The sequence below is a fragment of the Vipera berus genome (genome assembly GCF_964194415.1).
Source record: "Vipera berus genome assembly, chromosome: 4".
Taxonomy (NCBI): domain Eukaryota; kingdom Metazoa; phylum Chordata; class Lepidosauria; order Squamata; family Viperidae; genus Vipera; species Vipera berus.
Window position 1 is genome coordinate 68,197,322 of NC_138206.1, and position 20,349 is coordinate 68,217,670.

At 38.2% G+C, this 20,349-nt stretch overlaps 1 protein-coding gene across 4 annotated transcripts in view; it reads right to left on the reverse strand.

Annotated features, from left to right (window-relative positions):
* The window catches only part of CNKSR2 (connector enhancer of kinase suppressor of Ras 2), a gene marked incomplete at both ends in the record, with an annotated part of 208,891 nt that overhangs the window by 78,025 nt on the left and 110,517 nt on the right, over positions 1–20,349 (reverse strand). For 2 of the 4 annotated variants that reach the window (XM_081326801.1, XM_081326799.1), the window contains 4 exons: positions 3,276–3,487; positions 10,625–10,714; positions 14,189–14,400; positions 19,360–19,493. In XM_081326801.1, coding sequence (XP_081182927.1) covers positions 3,276–3,487; positions 10,625–10,714; positions 14,189–14,400; positions 19,360–19,493 — 648 coding nt within the window. The remainder of the gene's footprint in view (positions 1–3,275; positions 3,488–10,624; positions 10,715–14,188; positions 14,401–19,359; positions 19,494–20,349) is intronic. The other 2 variants (XM_081326802.1, XM_081326800.1) reach the window with 1 other exon arrangement.

A 20,349-nucleotide genomic window follows, 5' to 3' on the forward strand; every position in this document is an offset into this window, starting at 1 on the left:
TCTAATAAATTAAGGCATGATAATTAATTCTGTGCTTCTGTTCCTGTAAATTCTAATCACGACAACTCTGTTACAGTTTGCTAAATACTAACTTTCCAAGAAATTTTATATTTTTCAAAAAGTCTTTGTGTTTAGTTGCCGATTCAAGCCATGACATGAAATCAAACTTAACGTTTTTGTATAGTTTTGGATGGCTGTTACAAAAAACCCCACACATCATATGGGCTGAGATTGTGTCCTGTGGACAAGGGGCTATCGAAACTACAGCTCATGTCCTACTATACTGTGTCTTCTGTCAGGACTAATGTACCCAGGAAATACTGATCTCATTTATGTATAGCTGCTATCAGATCAGTCCGATATAGTTTCTTTGAATGTAGCCAAATTTTGTTATACTGAATGCAAAATTAGGCAGACTCTAACTGCCCACTGATAATCCACCACTAATCATAATAATATTTTTTGTCTATTTTTTATTATTTAAAAACAGACAAAGCATTATTTTTAATGCTTTTATTTGTAATGCTGGTCTGTAATCATAATAAAAATTGATTGATATATCTTTACAATATTTGTATATAAATTGCACTTATATGACAGATATATCAGTTTCTATTTTCCTAAGCTTAGTATCTAAAGCAAAATTCAATTGATTTAAAGATAATTCACATGTCTAAAAATTATTGTATACAAACTGGTCATTTTCATTTTATACAAAGTATATGAAGATACATAAACACAACATCTGTAAACTTTCTAAAAATTTCAAGCCTAATCTTGGTGTAGAACTCAACTCTTTGTGACTTCATAGAGATATCTAAGTAGTTGTTTGGTAACAAAACCAAAGTGGTTCATTATCACTTTCTTCAATACATTTTTTTTTAAAAAAAACCTGCCTAGTGTAGTCTATAGTCCTAATTCTTCCTTTGAACATTTCCTTTGCAAGTTCTAATTCCCAAGAATGACTAGTTTCCAAACACAAAAAAGATCAGCCAGCGACTGCCACTGACCAATATTCAAATTAAAAATCTATGTCTTAAAAGGTGGATATGCATGTGCATATCACCTTTCTTTGTATATTTAGCAAGTCTGTATCTTTTACAGAATGCAACAAAAATGTTTTCTATTGGAAGATGAAACGCACCATAAAACTATACATATATTGTATATGTTTGTGTCTGTGTCTGTCTGTCTATCTGGATGAATATTTATATTTTCATTCATTCATTTACAGGTTTTGGTTTCTTATTTTGCATATATAAATCAATATATTATACTTCACTAAATCCACACTGTCTTTCTAATACTAACATTTAATTAAATGTTATAAATAGGTTTCTGGAATAAGAGCAGAGCGTTAATATCTAATTAGGCAGATGGAGAATCATCTTGGGCTATCAAACTGTGATGCAGAGAGAAACATGAAATCCCAAAGAACCTGTTGAGCAGTAATAATGTAAGATAATGTTGGCCTTGGCACTGCAAAAGGCTTTTCTTTCCCTCATTCTAATGAAGACTAACGGTTCAGTGTTCTTTTAATGGTCATTCAAAATAAAAAAAATGTTAGTAATTCTTGAAATCAAAAAGATTTATATGAATTTAATGGCCAGATTTAAGCTGGATATATTTGAAAAAGTTTTCTGGGAGCCACTTATTTAATCATTGACATCTTTCTCCATGCAAACCAATAGCTTTAGTTCCATTATATATAGTTGTTAAAAAAAAGAATACAGGTAGTCCTTGAGTTATGATCACAGTTGAGCCCAAAATTTATGTTGTTAGGTGAATCATTTGCCCCATTTTATGATTTCTCTTGCCACAGTTGTTAAGTGAATCATTTCATTTGTTAGTAACATAGTTGTTAAGTGAATCTGTCAGGTCTGTATCGGAACGCTGCCATTCAATAAGGGGGAGGGAGCATGCATTATTGTGGATTGAGGATGTTAATGCCTTGTTTCTACTTTCACTTTGATGTATCTGCATGGAACTGGGGCGGGGGGGACCCTCAGGGCCATCTGTTTAAACTCCTGCAGGCTAGCAAGGACAAGGCACCAAAGAACAGCCAGTGATCACCTTCGCGGCTCAAAGTTCTCACAACATCTTCACACCAGCGGATTGGCTCCTGATAGACTGGGGCATTGAGGTGGGGCTGAAGAAACGGGACTTTTAATTTAATGCTCTTGCACGGGAACTTCAGATTCAGCCTATCTTCTCTGTAATCACTTTCTCTCAATAAAACATTCTTTTTGAAACAATGCCTGTTTCAAGACTTGTGCTTTCCTGAGGGGATAGCTGAGGCAGGACCTTACAGAATCTGGAGTCCCCATAGACTTTGTTTGTCAGAATGTCGGAAAAAGTGATCACATGACCCTAAGACACTGCAACCATCATAAATATGAACCATCTGAATTTTGATTACATGACCATGGTGATGCTGCAATGGCCATAAGTGTGAAAAATGGTCATAAATCGCTTTTTTCAGTACCACTGTAATTTTGAATGGTCACTAAATGAACAGTCAAGGACTACCTGTAATAGCTATTCCACAGCTTCCTACCCACAGAATAAAATGGTACGGATAGTGCATTACAAATTAAACCACTGAAGAGTCAGACTTTCCTATTTCATTTAATATTAAAATAATAATGTCTAATAATAATTGAAAGAGCCAGTTTGGTGTAATTGGTAAGGCATCAGGCCAGAAAACAGGAGCCTGTGAATTCTACTTCTGCCTTAAGTGTGAAAAACTGGCTGGGCGACTCTGAGCCTGTCAATCTCTTCAGGCATAGGAAAGAGACAAAAGCAATTTCACTTCTAAAAAAAACCTTGCCAAGAAAACCGAATTGATCTGTACAGGTACTTTCTACAAGTCAATACTTACTTGAAGGAATAACAGTAATAACACTTTGGCAAAATAAAATAAAGATAGTATCAATAATGATAGGCGCCTTCGATGCAATGGGTGAACACCATTGGCATTGACAAAATTATTATCAATTACAAAGGCAGCTTTACTTGGAACAGTTTACATCCTGAGACAATACCTTTAACACCATCATTCAATAACATGTCAAATCCTTAGGAAGGACTTAATAGATGGGTAAAAATGCCACATGCAATCTAAACAATCTAAACATCTGGCAAAATAAAAAAATAAGTTTGGAAATCATCTTTAAAAGATAAGAATGTATAAGGTGTTAACAAATATATGTAGTCATTTTAGTTATTCAACAACAGTATCAACAAAGAATGAAGCATTTTATTATTTTACTTACATGGTACAAAGTTGTTTCAGGCCCAGGTGTGCTCATGCTGTCTTGCCTTAATGATTCCATTTGTAAATTAGGTAGCAGAGAATAATGACTAGGACTGTTATTCTTGTCTTTCTTTTTAGATTTTTTCCCTGTGTCCTTTTTGCTGTTCCTTTGGAATATATAATCTTCTTGAGCTATTTTCTCATTACTCATATATCGAAGAAGTGAATTTTCTAGATAGGAGGTATAAAAATTTATTACAAAATTTCTTATTAAATACTAGCAATTTAACATAATTATGACTAAAAAGAGTTGAATAATAAACATACTTGCCTCTCAAAAACCACAAACATTGTGAATAAAGTACAAAAATGTTTTAATTATATAAAATCTGATCCAATAATGCTGTATCTATTCATTTCAAAATTTAATCCAAATTAGAATACCAAAATACCTGAGCATTTGAATACACGTGAAGTATCCTTGTAAATTGGTTATTTCATGTTGAACATATTTACTTTCAAACTATAGTTCTCAAGCTGAATGATTCTTTTTTATATGAATCATAACTAAGGTTTTAATTATACCATTTTGAAATCAGAATAATCATGTCTTTGCTTTATTCCCAAAAAGTTGTCTTTCACTTCATTCATTCTGCTTTTAATCTGCACAAATTCAGTTTTTCTAAAAGATTGCAAATCATAAGAAATAAATTTTAAAGAAATAAAGATCCTCACACAGCTTTTTCCCCCCTTTATTTTCTGTATTCTGTTATGGGTCAGCAATTAATTCAATATTTGGCTGTTCTTCAGCTTTGACAAACTGTTCTCATTTCCATTCAGATGAGAAAGAAATGATTTTGCCTTGTCTCTCTCTTTTTTTAAATCAATAACTTACCACCACAGAACAGTAATTTAAATAAATATGTTTTCTGCTTACTAATTAGAGGCAATAAAGTAGTCAAAAGATGAAGGAATACTTTTTAAACTGCAGAGAACCAATACGGCAAATTCAGCACATTGCCAGTAGCAATTAGATCAGTTCTAACTATCCAGCTTGCTCTGATTCAGATCTTTAAATGATCCTTGTTATAAGCTGGATCAAAGGAACTTCATTTAACTTTTCCTTCAATTTCCCTGAAATTTGAAATACAACTCGTTGTATTTCACTGGTACTAGCGATAGTCAAAATAATAGCGAAAGAGAGAAGCAAAGAGAGAAGCAACCTGGAATTAAGGAGAAATTTCCTGAGAGTGAGGACAATTGACCAGTGAAATAGCTTGCCCCCAGAAATTGTGGGCACTCCATCACTGGAGTTTTTTTAAAAAGAGGCTAGACAGTCACTTATCTGAGATGGTATAGGTTCTCCTGCTTGAGCAGGGGGCTGGACTAGAAAGCCTCAAGGTCCCTTCCAGGTCTATTCTATTCTAATAAACAGGGGAAATGAACAAAGAAACCTGGAAGAATAGAGCCTCAGCTAGAGGCTAAATTGCTAAACTGGAAAACATGGAAGACCAGAGACAGGAGGACACTGGTCAGCGATAAGAACACTGACTGACATTGGGCAAATCAACAAAAGTTTGAAATGAAATGAACAGAACTTTGGCAAAGGATAAAATAACAAGCTTGTGGGTATGTAAGTTTGGATGAGCGAATGAATACGTGTTTGGAATTTTCTTTTACAAACTTTGAAATCAATGAAGTTTTATTGTTGCTGAATCTCAGTATCCTGCGTTGCTCACAGCATAGAATTTGAGTAAATATCAGGAGTCTGAAAGTCACACTTTATGTCAGTGAACTATGCTGTTAACCTAAATGTATGAGAAGGGCCTTTTCCTTGGGGTTAAATTCTCTGGTTTCAGTCATAGTAGCTTTCTTATTAGTAGTAGCTTCCATTAAAAGAACAATTACACTAGTTAGGAAAGCATACGTAAACACACACGTACACAGAACTATAACACACAAAATGGCTAGGAACTCTTTGAACATGATTTTTTATAAAGTGCTTTGGGCCTTGCACAAAAATATAGGTAGTCCTCCAGTTACGAATGTAATGGAGCCTGCCCATTCCATTCATAACTCGAGGATTCGTAGGAGTGAATGGTGTACCTAGAATGCCATCACTCCCTTTTGCCCATGCATTCTACTAATCGAATGCGCAGGCCGTTAAGTGCACATGAGGTATCCCAGGGTGGGGAAGACCATGGGGAGCCTAGTGATGGAACAGGCCACCTCCTTCAGACCTCCCCAACTCACTGAGACACTTCATTCTCCCCAAAACTACTTTCCCCAGCACCAGACTCACCTTGCGAATATCTAGCAAGCTGTCTCCTCTCCAGCTTCTATGCCACACAAGTTCACGGCGTTGAGAAGCTTCCAGTTTTGGTGCCCAAAGTTTTTGTAAGCTGAGGGACACTTTGAAGCAGTAAAATTGCTGCCTCAAAGCGTCAACTCAGCTTGCAAACGCTTTGAGCGCCGAAACAGGAAGATTGTCAATGCCGTAATCTTGTGTGACTTCAGCCACAAGATTACAGCGCTGAGAAGCTTCCAGTCTCCATGTGTGGCTCCTGGCCTCCATTTTCGATGCCAAAAGCCTTGAGGAAAGGCCTTTGCTGCTGAGAACGGAGCCCCGGATTGACATGTGTGTCACTCCTGGCCTCTGGGAGCAATGTGTGCACCGATCTGGGACTCCATTCTCAGCAGCAAAGGCCTTTCCTCAAGGCTTTCGCCACTGAAAATGGAGGCCGGGAGCGACACAAGCATCAATCCAGGGCTCCGTTCTCAGCAGCAAAGATGGCAAAAAGCTTTGCAAATGGAGGGGAAAGCGTTAATGTTTCAGGCCTTCCCTCCATTTGCAAAACCTTTTGCCACAGATCTCGTCCATGCCCCTGTTTGCAATGAACAGAGGCCTAAAGTATAAGATCATGCAAGATCAGCAGTGTGAGATCTAGCGCTACTGATCTTGCATGATCTTGCAGTACTTTAGGCCTCCATTCTCTGTGAACGCCCCAAAGGCCTGAAGCAGCAAAATAGGCCAAGAAACCAAATCTTTCCAAGGTGAGTATCCACAGACCTAGTTCGTATGGAGACTCAGTGGTGGGTGGGAGGGGGAGGGGATAGCCAGGGTGAATGTTGCAGTGCCTCTGCGGTCATTTGTAAGGGTGAATGACTGCCATGGTGCTACAACATTCGTAATTTCAGGACTTGTTCGTAAACACTAGGGGATGCTTATCGTGTAACTTTGAATGTTTGCTAAGGGAATGTTCGTAACTCAGGAATTACCTGTAAGACCAACTTGATTAGTTAATTGGTTGGTTTTTGTTAGATATACCATGCTTCCCCAACTAAAAAATAAGCCCTAGCATGATTTTTCAGGATGTTCATAACATAAGCCCTACCCCAAAAATAAGCCCAGCATTGTGGTAGCAGGGGGGGAGGCGTCGCCATCTTGATGTCGCTTGCATTGGGAGGCCTGGGCAGGGCTGGGGGGATCCTGGGGTCTCTTGTGGAGTAGACAGGACAAGGGTGGGCACCAGGGCCTGATCCACCGGAGGAGCTATTGCGGGTGGGGCGGCAGGCTCTCTGGAGGATGAGTTTGGATGGCAAAGGTCAAGCATGCATAGTCCGTGGCATGGCACCACTCCTGCCCCATCACCTGCCTTGCCTTACCTGTTCAGGACTGCCTTGTCTCATTTTCTCCTTCTTCCTCCTTCTTTGAACAGCCCTTTGCTCCTGTTGCTGCTTTTTCAGTCCCGGATCTTGGTTTGTCCAGACCCTACACAGAGGGTCTTTGGAAACAAACCCTTCAGCGACCAGGGGTGTGGGAACCATTCCTTTCATTTTGGGACCAGCTCAAAGATGGGCTGGAAGGCGCTCTAATCTGACTTTGCAGCAAGCAAGGGGATTGGTGACTAGTTTATTGGGTGAATTCTGGCCGGGATGATTGATTTAGCAAAATGAGGTTTAGCAGGCCGAGCACGCAGGGGCCACATCACTTCCAACACAAGTGGACAAGGCATGTGAATGCACGTTAGTCTGGTGTCTCAAAGAAAATGAGTGTGACAGGAGCCTTTTTTGAGAGAGGTTGCTGGAAAATTTTAATCCAATCAGCTCTAGCATGGTTTATTGGACGGCAGGCCTGCAAGGTCATTCGAGGCACTTCATATCTCATGCCTGCTTAGGGCAGGGAAGGGCACGAGAGTGGGAACATGGATCCACAGTTACTGCTGCTGGCAGTCAGCTTTCCTGGCCTGCTTGACGTACCGATTCACTTTCGCCCAGTGCAGAATCGTTCTCGACTGCAACAAGAAGGATCCACATTCTGCATCAAGTAAACTTTCAAGAAAGTTACCATATACAGTATGGCAGCAAAAATCCGGCAGCAGGGGAAAAAACCCGATCCCACATACAGGGAATCTGCACAGCCCACTTCCCCCCTGCCTCTGCCTTCACACCTGCTTCAAAGTTCACTTGATGGAGAATGCGGATCCTTCCTGTTGGGGTCAAGATTGATTCCACACTAGGGAAAAGTGAATTGGTATGACGAACGGACCAGGAAGGCTGACCGCCGGCAGCAGTGACTGCGGAATCACATCCCTGCTCTTGTGCCCTTCCCTGCCCTAAGCAGGCATGGGATTTGAAGTGCCTCAAACAACCTTGCAGGCCCGCTCTCTGACAAACTACAATAGAGCTGATTGGATTAACCTGAAACCTTTTCCAGCAGCTTCCCTCAAAAAAGTTGCCCTTTCACAAACCTTTTCTTTGAGATGCCACTCATGTTGCAAGTGACGTCGTGGCCACTGCACCCTCGGCCTGTTAAACCTCACTTTGCTAAATCGATCACCCAGCCAGAATTCACCCAACAAACTAGCCACCAATCCCATTCCTTGATGCAAAGTCAGATTGGAGCCCTTGGGCCGCTCCTTCTAGCCCATTTTGGAGCTGGTCCAAAAGCAAAGAGAATGGTTCTCACCCAACCCAGTTGTTGCAGGGCTTCATTTCCAAAGACTCTCTGCTCAGGCTCCAGAAAAACCAAGATTTGGGACTGAAAAAACAGCAAGGGGAGCAAAGTCCTGTTCAAAGGAGGAGGAAGAAGGAGATAGTGGGAGAAGCCACCCCTGAACAGGCCAGGTAACGCAGGTGGTGGGGCATGGGTAGCCTGGCTGTGGGGGCCCTGAGGTGTGCGGGTAATGGGTGCGTGGGGCAGTTCCACTCCCCAGTCACCTGCCTCACCTCACCTCGTGGTGGCACTGATGCGCCACATGGCCTGCTGCCTCATTGCAACCGCAAGCAACCAGACAGTGGGATGGAGTGGGTGCCTGTGTGGTGCGTCCAGTGGGGGCCGGCCTGGCTATAGCAGCACCTACGCTGCGTGGGCTTCACCACCCTAGAGTGTGCCAACCAAGGGGCTGGAGGAGTATGGCTGCTACCAGACACCTTCATCCCCTGCACGCTCACCGTCTCTCATACATGGAAAAATAAGACATCCTCTGAAAATAAGCCCTAATAGGTCTTTTGGACCAAAAATAAATATAAGTCCTGTTCTTATTTTTGGGGAAACACAGTATATCCTGTCTTTCTTTCAGAAGATATTCAGAAAAAAGCAGCCTTTTTTCAGATTTACATTGAAACCTGAAAGCAGTTGGGCTGGTTTAATGAACAGCACAGAGATACTGCCCTTCCATGTGTTTCAAAGTACTTCTGAATAGTTGTCAAAGCATGTACAATACTAAAATAAAAAAGAGGGAAATATGTGTATTTTTTAAAGAAGGCCTCACTAAGTTTATCTTTCATTATTGTTATAAAATAAATCAGATTTACTGATCTTTTTTTCTACCAATGTAAGTAGAACAAACAGACAACATTATACAACATGAGATTTTCCCCTGCAGATATTTGTACATTACTGCATTTGCTTAGCTCTTCCAAAGTATTAAAATTTTCAGAGAAAACACGATTATAACTTTCCACAGTTTATATCCACAAAGTATTAATTTACACCACAATGCCCTGATCTGAAGTCCCACATGCAGTGTGATGTACTCTGTACCTAAAGTGTTTTGATGTGCAGTATAGTCTAATCATTTAAATGGTGGGGAAAGATAACTAAAGAGGAACATTTTAAGTACATGGGGAGAGAGAACATCAGTGGAACATTTTAGTTATGTCCTTACTGATTCAACACAATGTACTCTTATAAATTGGTAAGTTAGGAAACAGCAATTTATAATTTATGATATTAACTAAATATAAACAATATATATGCTTAAATATCAACCAAATCAAGTGGGATCCCACTTAATAAAAAGTGTCCATGAAAGAGACCTAAAACAAGATGGATCGATGACATCAGCAAGTATTGCGGGCCCCACTGGCAAAAGAAAGCTCAGGACTGTATAGGTTGAAAACATGCAGAAGAGGCCTTCATCCTGCAATGGATAGACAATGGCTAAGATGATGATGATGATGATGATCAACCAAATATATTAATAAGGCATTTTTAAAAATCCATATCATAAGGTAAGAAAAACCAAACGTACAGGTATAGAGTATAGGGGGTACCTTGCTCAATAATAGTAACTGTGAGAGGGATCTTGGAGTCCTAGTGGACAATCACTTAAATATGAGCCAGCAGTGTGCTGCAGCTGCCAAAAAAGCCAACACAGTGCTAGGCTGCATTAACAGAGGGATAGAATCAAAATCACATGAAGTGTTAATACCACTTTACAATGCCTTGGTAAGGCCACACTTGGAATACTGCACCCAGTTTTGGTTACCACGATGTAAAAAAGATGTTGAGACTCTAGAAAGAGTACAGAGAAGAGCAACAAGATGATTAGGGGACTGGAGGCTAAAACATATAAGGAATGCTTGCTGGAATTGGGTATGTCTAATTTAATGAAAAGAAGGACTAGCAGTGACATGATAGCAGTGTTCCAATATCTCAGGGGCTGCCACAAAGAAGAGGGAGTCAAGCTATACTCCAAAGCGCCTGAAGGCAGGACAAGTAGCAACGGATGGAAACTAATCAAGGAGAGAAGCAACCTAGAACTAAGGAGAAACTTCCTGACAGTTAGAACAATTAACCAGTGGAACAACCTGCCTCCAGAAGCGGTGAATGCTCCAACAGTGAAAGTTTTTACGAAGAGACTGGACAGCCATTTGTCTGTAATGGTATAGGGTTTCCTGCCTGAGCAGGGGGTTGGACTAGATGACCTCCAAGGTCCCTTCCTCCTTTAGTATTATTATTATTATTATAACTGTGGAATAGTTAATAAAATATATAGTTAAAGAGTGTCTATTTTAGAATGAAATTATTTTTAATAAATAACCAAATAATGCTATGCATAATTTGTGACTAGAATTACTTACCTCTCCTGCTATCTCTTTTTGTTTTGCTAGGTTCTTCATAATCTCCTACCCAGTTATATTCTACAGGCATAGATATAGGCCTTAGTTTCCCTGCAACAAAATAAATCGGATTGCTTGGGCTTGAGGATACTTTTAGCAAACTTGCAGAGTTAAGATGTAACTCAATTTTATTCAAGCACATGCATAAAATTTGATGTGATTTAATGTTATCAAGTGGATGTTTTTTTTACAAATCTTTTACTTTACATATAAGGACAAAAATCCCCTCAATTTAATAGACATATCAATTGTTCAAAATCATCTATGTTACTTTTCATAACTTTTGTATGCAATACATTTGCATGGAACATGGTCATCCATACATGTCAGCATCAATTAACATCCAATACTATGGGTGAAAAGAGCCTTGGTGGAGCAGTGGGCTAATGCCTCCTTAAGTAACACCAGCTGCCTGCAATTAGTGCAGGTTCGCATCCCACCAGGCTCAAGGTTGACTCAGCCTTCCATCCTTCCGAGGTAGGTTTAAATGAGGACCCAGATTGTTGGGGGCAATTAAGCTGACTTTGTAATAATGCCGCTTGGGGTGTGTGTGAAAGCCCTAATAAGCAGGCATATACATAGAATGAAGGCTACTGCTAAGCTTGTAAGCCACCCTGAGTCTTCGGAGAAGGGCGGGATATAAATGGAATTTAATATATATATATATATATATATATATATATATATATATATATATATATATATATATATATATATATATATATATATATATATATATATATATATATATATATATATATATATATATAACCATTCTAAAAAGAATCAGAAAAGAATTTGAGTCCTGCATTTAATCTTTTGCTCAGCCTAATTTAAATATATAATCAAATTCTAAAGGGGAAATTGCAAAAATAAATTTGATACTTTATCCACTTTTCTCTGCTATTCCAGTCTTATTTCACTTAACCTTCACTCACCTCCTCTAATACAAAATTAAAGCAGACCAAACTAATAAATAAAACAAGCACATAGATCAGATATTTTTCTTCAGACATTTCTAGGAAATGTCACCTTTTTCTCAATGGCCTGCTTGATTTTTATGCTAATTACCTCTGTTCTGAAAGTTAACCTATCTTTTGATATAATATATAAGGACATATGTATGAGAAACAGAAACAAGATTTCCAATTTCGTAAAATTAAGGGTTTTCTTTTCTTTTTTGAAACTCCTACCCATGGAATAAATTCTTCTATTCATATCAAAATAATAAAATTTAGTGCTTAATTGAAACTGCTTTCATGAAATTCTAGTCATGTGTTTCCCAGTATAAATTACTGTTTTTTAACTTGCAATAATTCAACCTTTTCAAAATGAATTAAAACATTAATAAGGAGATGGTAATATTAGAGCTGATAATTAAAGATGAAAGAAGTACAGTTTAAAACTTAAAAAACACAACTGAAATGGGATGCGTCAATGTTTTCCAGATGCTTTATACTAAATTCAAACCTTCTCATCTTTAGAGAGATCAAATGAAAAAATGGTATTTCAATTAGGTATCATTAGAGTCCCATTGATTGGAAAGGGTTTACTGTTAGGATAGACTATGTTAGATACAGTACCTTGGTTTGTATTCAATGGTTTTACATCCTTAAATCAGAATTTCTATTCTTGTGAAAAAGTAATACAAATTGCCAAAATTTTAGTTTTGTTTTTGTAAGCCATACACAAACCACTTAATTTATAGCTTAATTAATTTGGGCATTGCTGTAGCTTCAAATCACAAAGAAAGCAATTCTTAGATACTGATGCAAATGATATGTTTTTCAGTAATCACTGCTGTTTTTAAAATAAAATTTAAAGATCATATAGTACAATCAACAATTATAAGGTTTCTTTACAAAGAACGTAAACAAAAAACACAACGATTTATTTTTCAACGTTAAGACACATAGTCAGATAGTCCCAACAGTTCTGCATTCTGTTTCTATAGACACATATTCATATATTTAAAAATAAAGATAAGATTAATAAGCCTATTTATACCTTTTCCATTATAAAGAAATAGCACAAATAACTTATTATCAAAAACAAATGGAGATTTGAAAAGTTAACTATTTTGTAAGCAAATTCAAGAGGATTTATGTTACGTGATAGTCAGAAAAATTATCTATAAATATTATATATAGTTTGGTATGACACTGCAAAGCCAATATCATTATTACAAATCCTGGCATATTATAAATATCAAATCAAAATCTGAATATCCTGAAATGTAGTTACTAGTATAGAGTGTGAAAGATCCATCTTGGTGTGGTGATTAAGGCACCAGCTAGAAACTGGGAAATTAAGTTCTAGTCCTACCTTTGGCATGAGTCCAGCTAGGGGGCTTAAGGCCAATCTCTCTCAGCCCTTGAAGGAGGCAAGCCACTTCTAAAAAATCTTGCCAAGAAAACTGCAGGGACTAGCCCACACAGTTGTCTATCCAGGATGTTCCCAACCTAAAGGGAATTATTATTATACATTGCACAGCCAGCCAGATGATTAAACTGGATTTGGCATTTTTATCTACCTATCAAGATTTCCCCAAGGACTTGGGATTATTGCATTTATTGTGCTTCTTTACTATGTTGTATTTTTGTGTGCCACATGAATTTCTGAAGTAATTAAGATAACTGCAAAAAATAAAACCAAAATAATTCCTATGCTAACAATATTAAGAGGACACTGTTGATCTCCATATACCAAAATAATCCACCAACATACAAGCAGGAGGTATTTGCATGCTTGAGGATTTAACAATTTATCCTCTTGCACAAAATATCTCCCTTTTAGACTGATATAACTAGCTTTTACATCTGCTCTGAGAACAGAAACTGTACTAATGGCCCCACCAGAAGATATTAATCTGGAGTGGAACAGCGGCAATGGTATTGGAACTGTTTTCCTGGATCTTTTAGTGGCATTTATTACATCAGTCATGAATATTTATGTGCATAATAGGACTGAGAGGGAGCAAAAACAGTCTGTTGGAATCATTCAATGGGCTTTTATGTTTCTTTCCCTATTTAGCATGGACCAACCTGTTCTATCTGTGCAGTGTTGGCAAATTAAGTCAAATCTATAAAAAGTCCAGATGTCTGGAGTTGAAATTAGTTTAGAATTATATACAATTATAATTTTCCAGTTTTAATTTATCTAATTAAATAAATGAATGCAACTTTGCACAAATGAAAATGGAAGCTTATGCAAATTAGTAGTTCTCATATATCCATCAACTTTCATTGACTTTTCTCCTTATTTTCGAACCAACCCAAACCTGTCAAGAATTGTATTTCAATGAACAATCCTAGGCCAATTCAAAAGATTTCAAAAACTGTCTTCCGCAGCTGGGATTGAATTTAATGAAACACAAAAGAGGAATAAAGTGAGAAGGAGGACATGATAATTTAGCTTTTATAGGCATAAACAATGTTTACATCTTTGGGATTGAATATACGGTATATAAACAGAACCAAATCTAAAAAAAATAGCTTTTAAATAATTAATGGTATTAATACATACCATATGTTGGTGTACTTTCTCTTCTTCCAGAACTACTTGTTCTTCCTTTCTCATATTCATAACAATACAAAATGGCATCTTCTTCAACAACATTAAAACGCTTTCGATATTCTTGGTCAAGAAATGAATTTGGAGATTCAGATCCTTTATGTACTGGCTTTCCCACTAGGTGTCTTCCAGTATCGTCACATGGAAGGTTCCCCTTCTCATCTCTGTAACAAAACCTATTTTTAGGTGCTTAAAAATGAAAGTGATTATTACTGCTTATGCTGTGCTATATTATTATATAAATATTGCAGATTTTCATTAACTAACATTAAATATTTCAGTGACTCCTATTTAACCCATGCTTGTTTATTGCAAGCAGTTAGGAGAATAAAAGTTTTAAAACCCATGAAAAGCAAATAATTGTGCTTAGACTTGTTCTATTCCTAGGAATTTTTCAATGGCAAGTATTTGGAAGGACTGTACAATTTATGTTGTAGTGTGAATGCAATAGGACTTTTTGATTTATTTAACGAGGTATAACTAGAAATGCCCCTTCATGGATTACTGCCTTGTCGTGGCGAAGGGGCTTGCGTAATTCAATGAAGCTATGAGCTATGCCGTGCAGGGCCACCCAAGACGGACAGGTCATAGCCGAGAGTTCTGACAAAACGTGATCCACTGGAGAAGGAAATGGCAACCCACTCCAGTATCTTTGCCATGAAAACCCTATGGACAGTACCAAAAGGCAAAACGATATGACGCTGGAAGATGAGCCCCTCAGGTCGGAAGGCGTCCAATATGCTACTGGGGAAGAGCAGAGGGCTAGTACTAGTAGCGCCAGAAAGAATGAAGCGACTGGGCCAAAGCCGAAAGGACGCTCAGCTGTGGATATGTCTGGTGGTGAAAGGAAAGTCCGATGCTGTAAAGATTTTTTCTCCATAGGAACCTGGAATGTAAGATCCATGAATCAAGGAAAGCTGGACGTGTTCAAACAAGAGATGACAAGACTAAACATTGACATCTTAGGTATCAGCGAACTAAAATGGACAGGAATGGGTGAATTTAATTCAGATGACCATCAGGTATACTACTGCGGGCAAGAATCCCTCAGAAGAAATGGCGTAGCCTTCATAGTCAATAAAAAAATAGGAAAAGCAATACTGGGATACAATCCTCAAAATGACAGAATGATCTCAGTTCGAATCCAAGGCAAACCATTCAATATCACAGTAGTCCAAGTCTATGCCCCAACCACCGGTGCTGAAGAGGATGAAATTGACCGGTTCTACGAAGCCCTACAGCACCTTATAGAACTAACACCAAAAAATGATGTTCTTATCATCATGGGGGATTGGAATGCTAAAGTAGGAAGCCAAAAGATAACTGGAATAACAGGCAAGTTTGGCCTTGGAGTACAAAATGAAGCAGGGCACAGGCTGATAGAATTTTGTCAAGAGAATACGATGGTCATAGCAAACACTCTTTTCCAACAACCCAAGAGACGGCTCTACACATGGACATCACCAGACGGTCAACACAGAAATCAGATTGACTATATGCTCTGCAGCCAAAGATGGAGAAGCTCTATACAGTCAGTAAAAACAAGACCAGGAGCTGACTGTGGCTCAGACCATGAGCTTCTTGTTGCAAAGTTTAGGCTTAAATTAAAGAAAGTAGGGAAAAGCGCTAGGCCAGTCAGGTATGAATTAAATCATATCCCTGTTGAATATACAGTAGAGGTGACAAATAGATTTAAGGAATTAGATCTCATAGACAGAGTGCCTGAAGAACTATGGACAGAGGTTCGTGACATTGTACAACAGGTAGCAACCAAAACCATCCCAAAGAAAAAGAAATGCAAGAAAGCAAAATGGCTGTCTGAGGAAGCTTTGCAAATAGCTGAGGAAAGGAGGGAAGCGAAAGGCAAGGGAGAAAAACATAGATATGCCCAATTGAATGCAGAATTCCAGAGAATAGCTAGAAGAGATAAGAATGCCTTCTTAAATGAACAATGCAAAGAAATAGAAGAAAACAATAGAATAGGGAGGACCAGAGATCTTTTCAAGAAAATTGGAGAGATGAAGGGAACGTTTAATGCAAAAATGGGCATGATAAAGGACCAAAATGGCAGGGACCTAACAGAGGCAGAAGAGATTAAGAAGAGGTGGCAAAATTACACAGAAGAACTATAAAAGAATGAGCTTAACGTCCCTGATAATCACAATGAGGTGGTCACTGACCTCGAGCCAGACATCCTAGAATGTGAAGTGAAGTGGGCCTTAGAAAAGCTGAGCAACAACAAAGCTAGTGGAGGTGACAGTATTCCAGCTGAGCTATTCAAAATCTTAAAAGACAGTGCAGTAAAAGTGCTACACTCAATTTGCCAGCAAATTTGGAAAACTCAACAGTGGCCACAGGATTGGAAAAGATCAGTTTACATTCCAATTCCAAAGAAAGGCAGTGCCAAAGAATGTTCAAACTATCGCACCATTGCACTCATTTCTCATGCTAGTAAAGTCATGCTTAAAATCCTACAAGCTAGACTTCAGCAGTATGTGGATCGAGAACTACCAGAAGTACAGGCAGGATTTCGAAGAGGCAGAGGAACTAGAGATCAAATTGCCAACATACGCTGGATCATGGAGAAAGCTAGGGAGTTCCAGAAAAACATCTACTTCTGCTTCATTGACTATGCTAAAGCCTTTGATTGTGTGGATCATAACAAACTCTGGCAAGTTCTTAAAGAGATGGGAGTACCAGACCATCTTATTTGTCTCTTGAGAAACCTATATGCGGGTCAAGAAGCAACAGTGAGAACTGGACACGGAACCACTGATTGGTTCAAAATTGGGAAAGGAGTCCGGCAAGGCTGTATACTGTCGCCCTGCCTATTTAACTTATATGCAGAGCACATCATGAGAAAGGCAGGGCTAGATGAATCAAAAGTTGGAATTAAGATTGCCGGAAGAAATATCAACAACCTAAGATACGCAGATGATACCACTCTAATGGCAGAAAGTGAAGAAGAACTAAAGAGCCTCTTGTTGCAGGTGAAGAAGGAGAGTGCAAAACTTGGGTTGAAACTTAACATTAAGAAAACCAAGATCATGGCATCTGGCCCTCTCAATTCCTGGCAAATAGATGGGGAAGAAATGGAAGTAGTGACAGATTTTATTTTCCTGGGCTCCAAGATCACTGCAGATGGGGACTGTAGCCAAGAAATTAAAAGACGCTTGCTCCTGGGGAGGAAAGCCATGGCAAATCTAGACAGCACACTAAAAAGCAGAGACATCACCCTGTCAACAAAAGTGCGTATAGTCAAGGCTATGGTCTTCCCAGTTGCAATGTATGGCAGTGAAAGTTGGACCATAAGAAAGGCTGAGCGCCAAAGAATTGAGGCCTTTGAACTATGGTGCTGGAGAAGACTCCTGCGAGTCCCTTGGACTGCAAGGCGATCAAACCGGTCAGTCCTAGAGGAGATCAATCCTGACTGCTCTTTAGAAGGCCAGATCCTGAAGCTAAAACTCAAATACTTTGGCCACCTAATGAGAAGGAAGGACTCACTGGAGAAGAGCCTAATGCTGGGAAAGATCGAGGGCAATAGAAGAATGGGACGACAGAGAATGAGGTGGCTGGATGGAGTCACTGAAGCAGTAGGCGTGAGCTTAAATGGACTCCAGAAGATGGTAGAGGACAGGAAGGCCTGGAGGAATGTTGTCCATAGGGTCGCGATGGGTCGGACACGACTTCGCAGCTAACAACAACAACAACAACAACTAGAAATGGTTGCTGCAATCAATCATATTATGCAGTGAGGAACTTATCTGCCTTTTGGAACTTAAATATCCAGCATTCTATAATCAATAATATCAGAACTTTATATGAACTTATATTTGTATGCCTGGATTGTCCCATCTGGCAACATATGTCTTACAGATTCACATCTAAGTTTTTTAATATATCCATTTTCTTTCTTCATTTCTTCATTTGTTGTTGCTCTGTATTTTTCTTTCTAACCAGATGAATCAAATCCTGATATAGCAGTAATATTCAGAAAATTCTTGAAATACTTTCAGTTGTTGGGCTGTTGGTTTGCAGCCAAATCGCCAAGCTCGGAGAGCAAACCAACAGCCCAACTACCAACCCGAGCTACTAATATTCAAACACATCTCAACTTTCAGTTGTGAAAATAACAAGGCTAGCATGTCATATTCTTCAATGAATGAATCTGGAGCACACACTCTTTTTCTGACTTCCTTGGTGGAAGGGCAGGTTATACAACAGAATCATGTTCTTGTCTGAAAGTTTGTATCATGAAATTAAGAGCTCCTATTGTAAACATTTCTCTAAGTAAAACAAAATGCTTTTCTTAATGGCAACTGGGATTCCCTCTCCCTTTTTGTGATGTAGCTTTTTTGCTATCCTTTATGGCAGGCATGTCAAACTCACGACGTCACGTAATGTTGCATGATGTATTGGGACTTCTTCCCCATTGCTGGCAATGGGATGGGTGCAGTTTTGTCGTGATGCATCTGGCCCATGGGCCGGGAGTTTGACATGCCTGCTTTATGGTTTATGTTTTCCTTTATCTTGAAACTAGTTATACAATGACTCTTCTAACTTCAATTCAGAAATAATAATACGCAACTTGCAACTCTGAGCAAGGCATTGCATCTATCTAGCACAAAATCCAGTGGCCTATACTTTTCCAATTGCAACAAAGAGCAGTAGCATTATTTTTTTTTTTAAAAAAAGGATCCTTTTTAACGTGAATAAATTTGTTCTATGAGTTAATATTTGAATATTGTGCCTGATAATAGTTTTTTTCACTTTCAGTTCCACATAAGTGTATTGAAACTTTTTTAAGTAGGTGAGCTAGCTTTTTTGGGGGTGGAGGAAGGAGTACGGATATTGAAGCCAATTAATATCCAGTTGCAAAAAATGCAAATTGAGAGAAGGCAATGTGCCAAAATATAAAAAGGAATTAAGATGATATATGGGTTTTGGACACTGAATGGTTAATGAACTGTTAATACCTTTCTTCTTTTACTTATATAGTACTGCCATGCTCATAATATAGTAATGATGGTTTCACATTCTTTTTTCCCCTCCTAGACATGGATTACTGCATATTCTTATAACCCTGAGTAAAATTAAGAGTATGATCAATTGTGATAATTCACCTGGGAATATAAGGCTCTGCTGGAGGTGGTGGTATGTAGAGGTCCTGGAGGGCTGAGCTGTCTCTTTTAGTAGGTGTGCTGACAGTACTGGACGGTGTTGCAACACTGCTTGTAGGGCTTCTAGATACAAGTGGCTGGTTAAAACAAAGCAAAATGATTTAAAGTCATATCTAGTTATCTTTTTATATTACAATAAATTAAGCATATATAATCTTGGAAAAGGTAATGCTAATAAATTAAGAAACATCAGCTTCAGCTTAACTGGGGAATGACTTTTTAATTTTGTATATTTTGAACTGCTGCAATTCTCCATTTATATGTTGCAGATTTCCTGTACTGGAGCATTTGCTCTTCATGCCTTAAAATCAAATCCAATATAAATTGATCTGTAAGTACTCCCAACATGACATATTTTGATTTATAACTTAATAGAAATCATATAAATTATATTTTGGCAGGTTTATCCAGCAATCTTGCTCAAATTTCACTTCTTTAATTATTACCATATTTTAATTTCAATAATTTACAGAGCTGGCTAAACTACTGAAGTGCTTTCTTTTGGGGAAAATGTTATTATCCCCAGCTGTTCAAATACAAATATCATTTTAAGACAATGATTTCATTACATGTAAGCAGATATTGGTTTTATGATTGCCAGATATTCATGTAATCAGAGAAGCCATTTAGGAAAATATTTATTGGGATTTTCTGAACAGCATTATACAAATGGATAAATGTATTGAAAGACAAGAGAACACAAATATTACATTTTGGGAACTGTCAATAGAAGAAATGTGAACCCAGCTTTTAGAAATAGAAAGCACACATGAATGTAAACCAGGCTTCAATTTAGAGTTCTCAAAATATATTATTTTTGGGCTACAAGTCACATTATTCTCTAATAATTTAGCCTCATAAAACTTAGGAAAGCTTACATTGTAAGAATTAAGAAAAATTATTTGTTGCAAGCTTTCATGATTTTCCATAAAG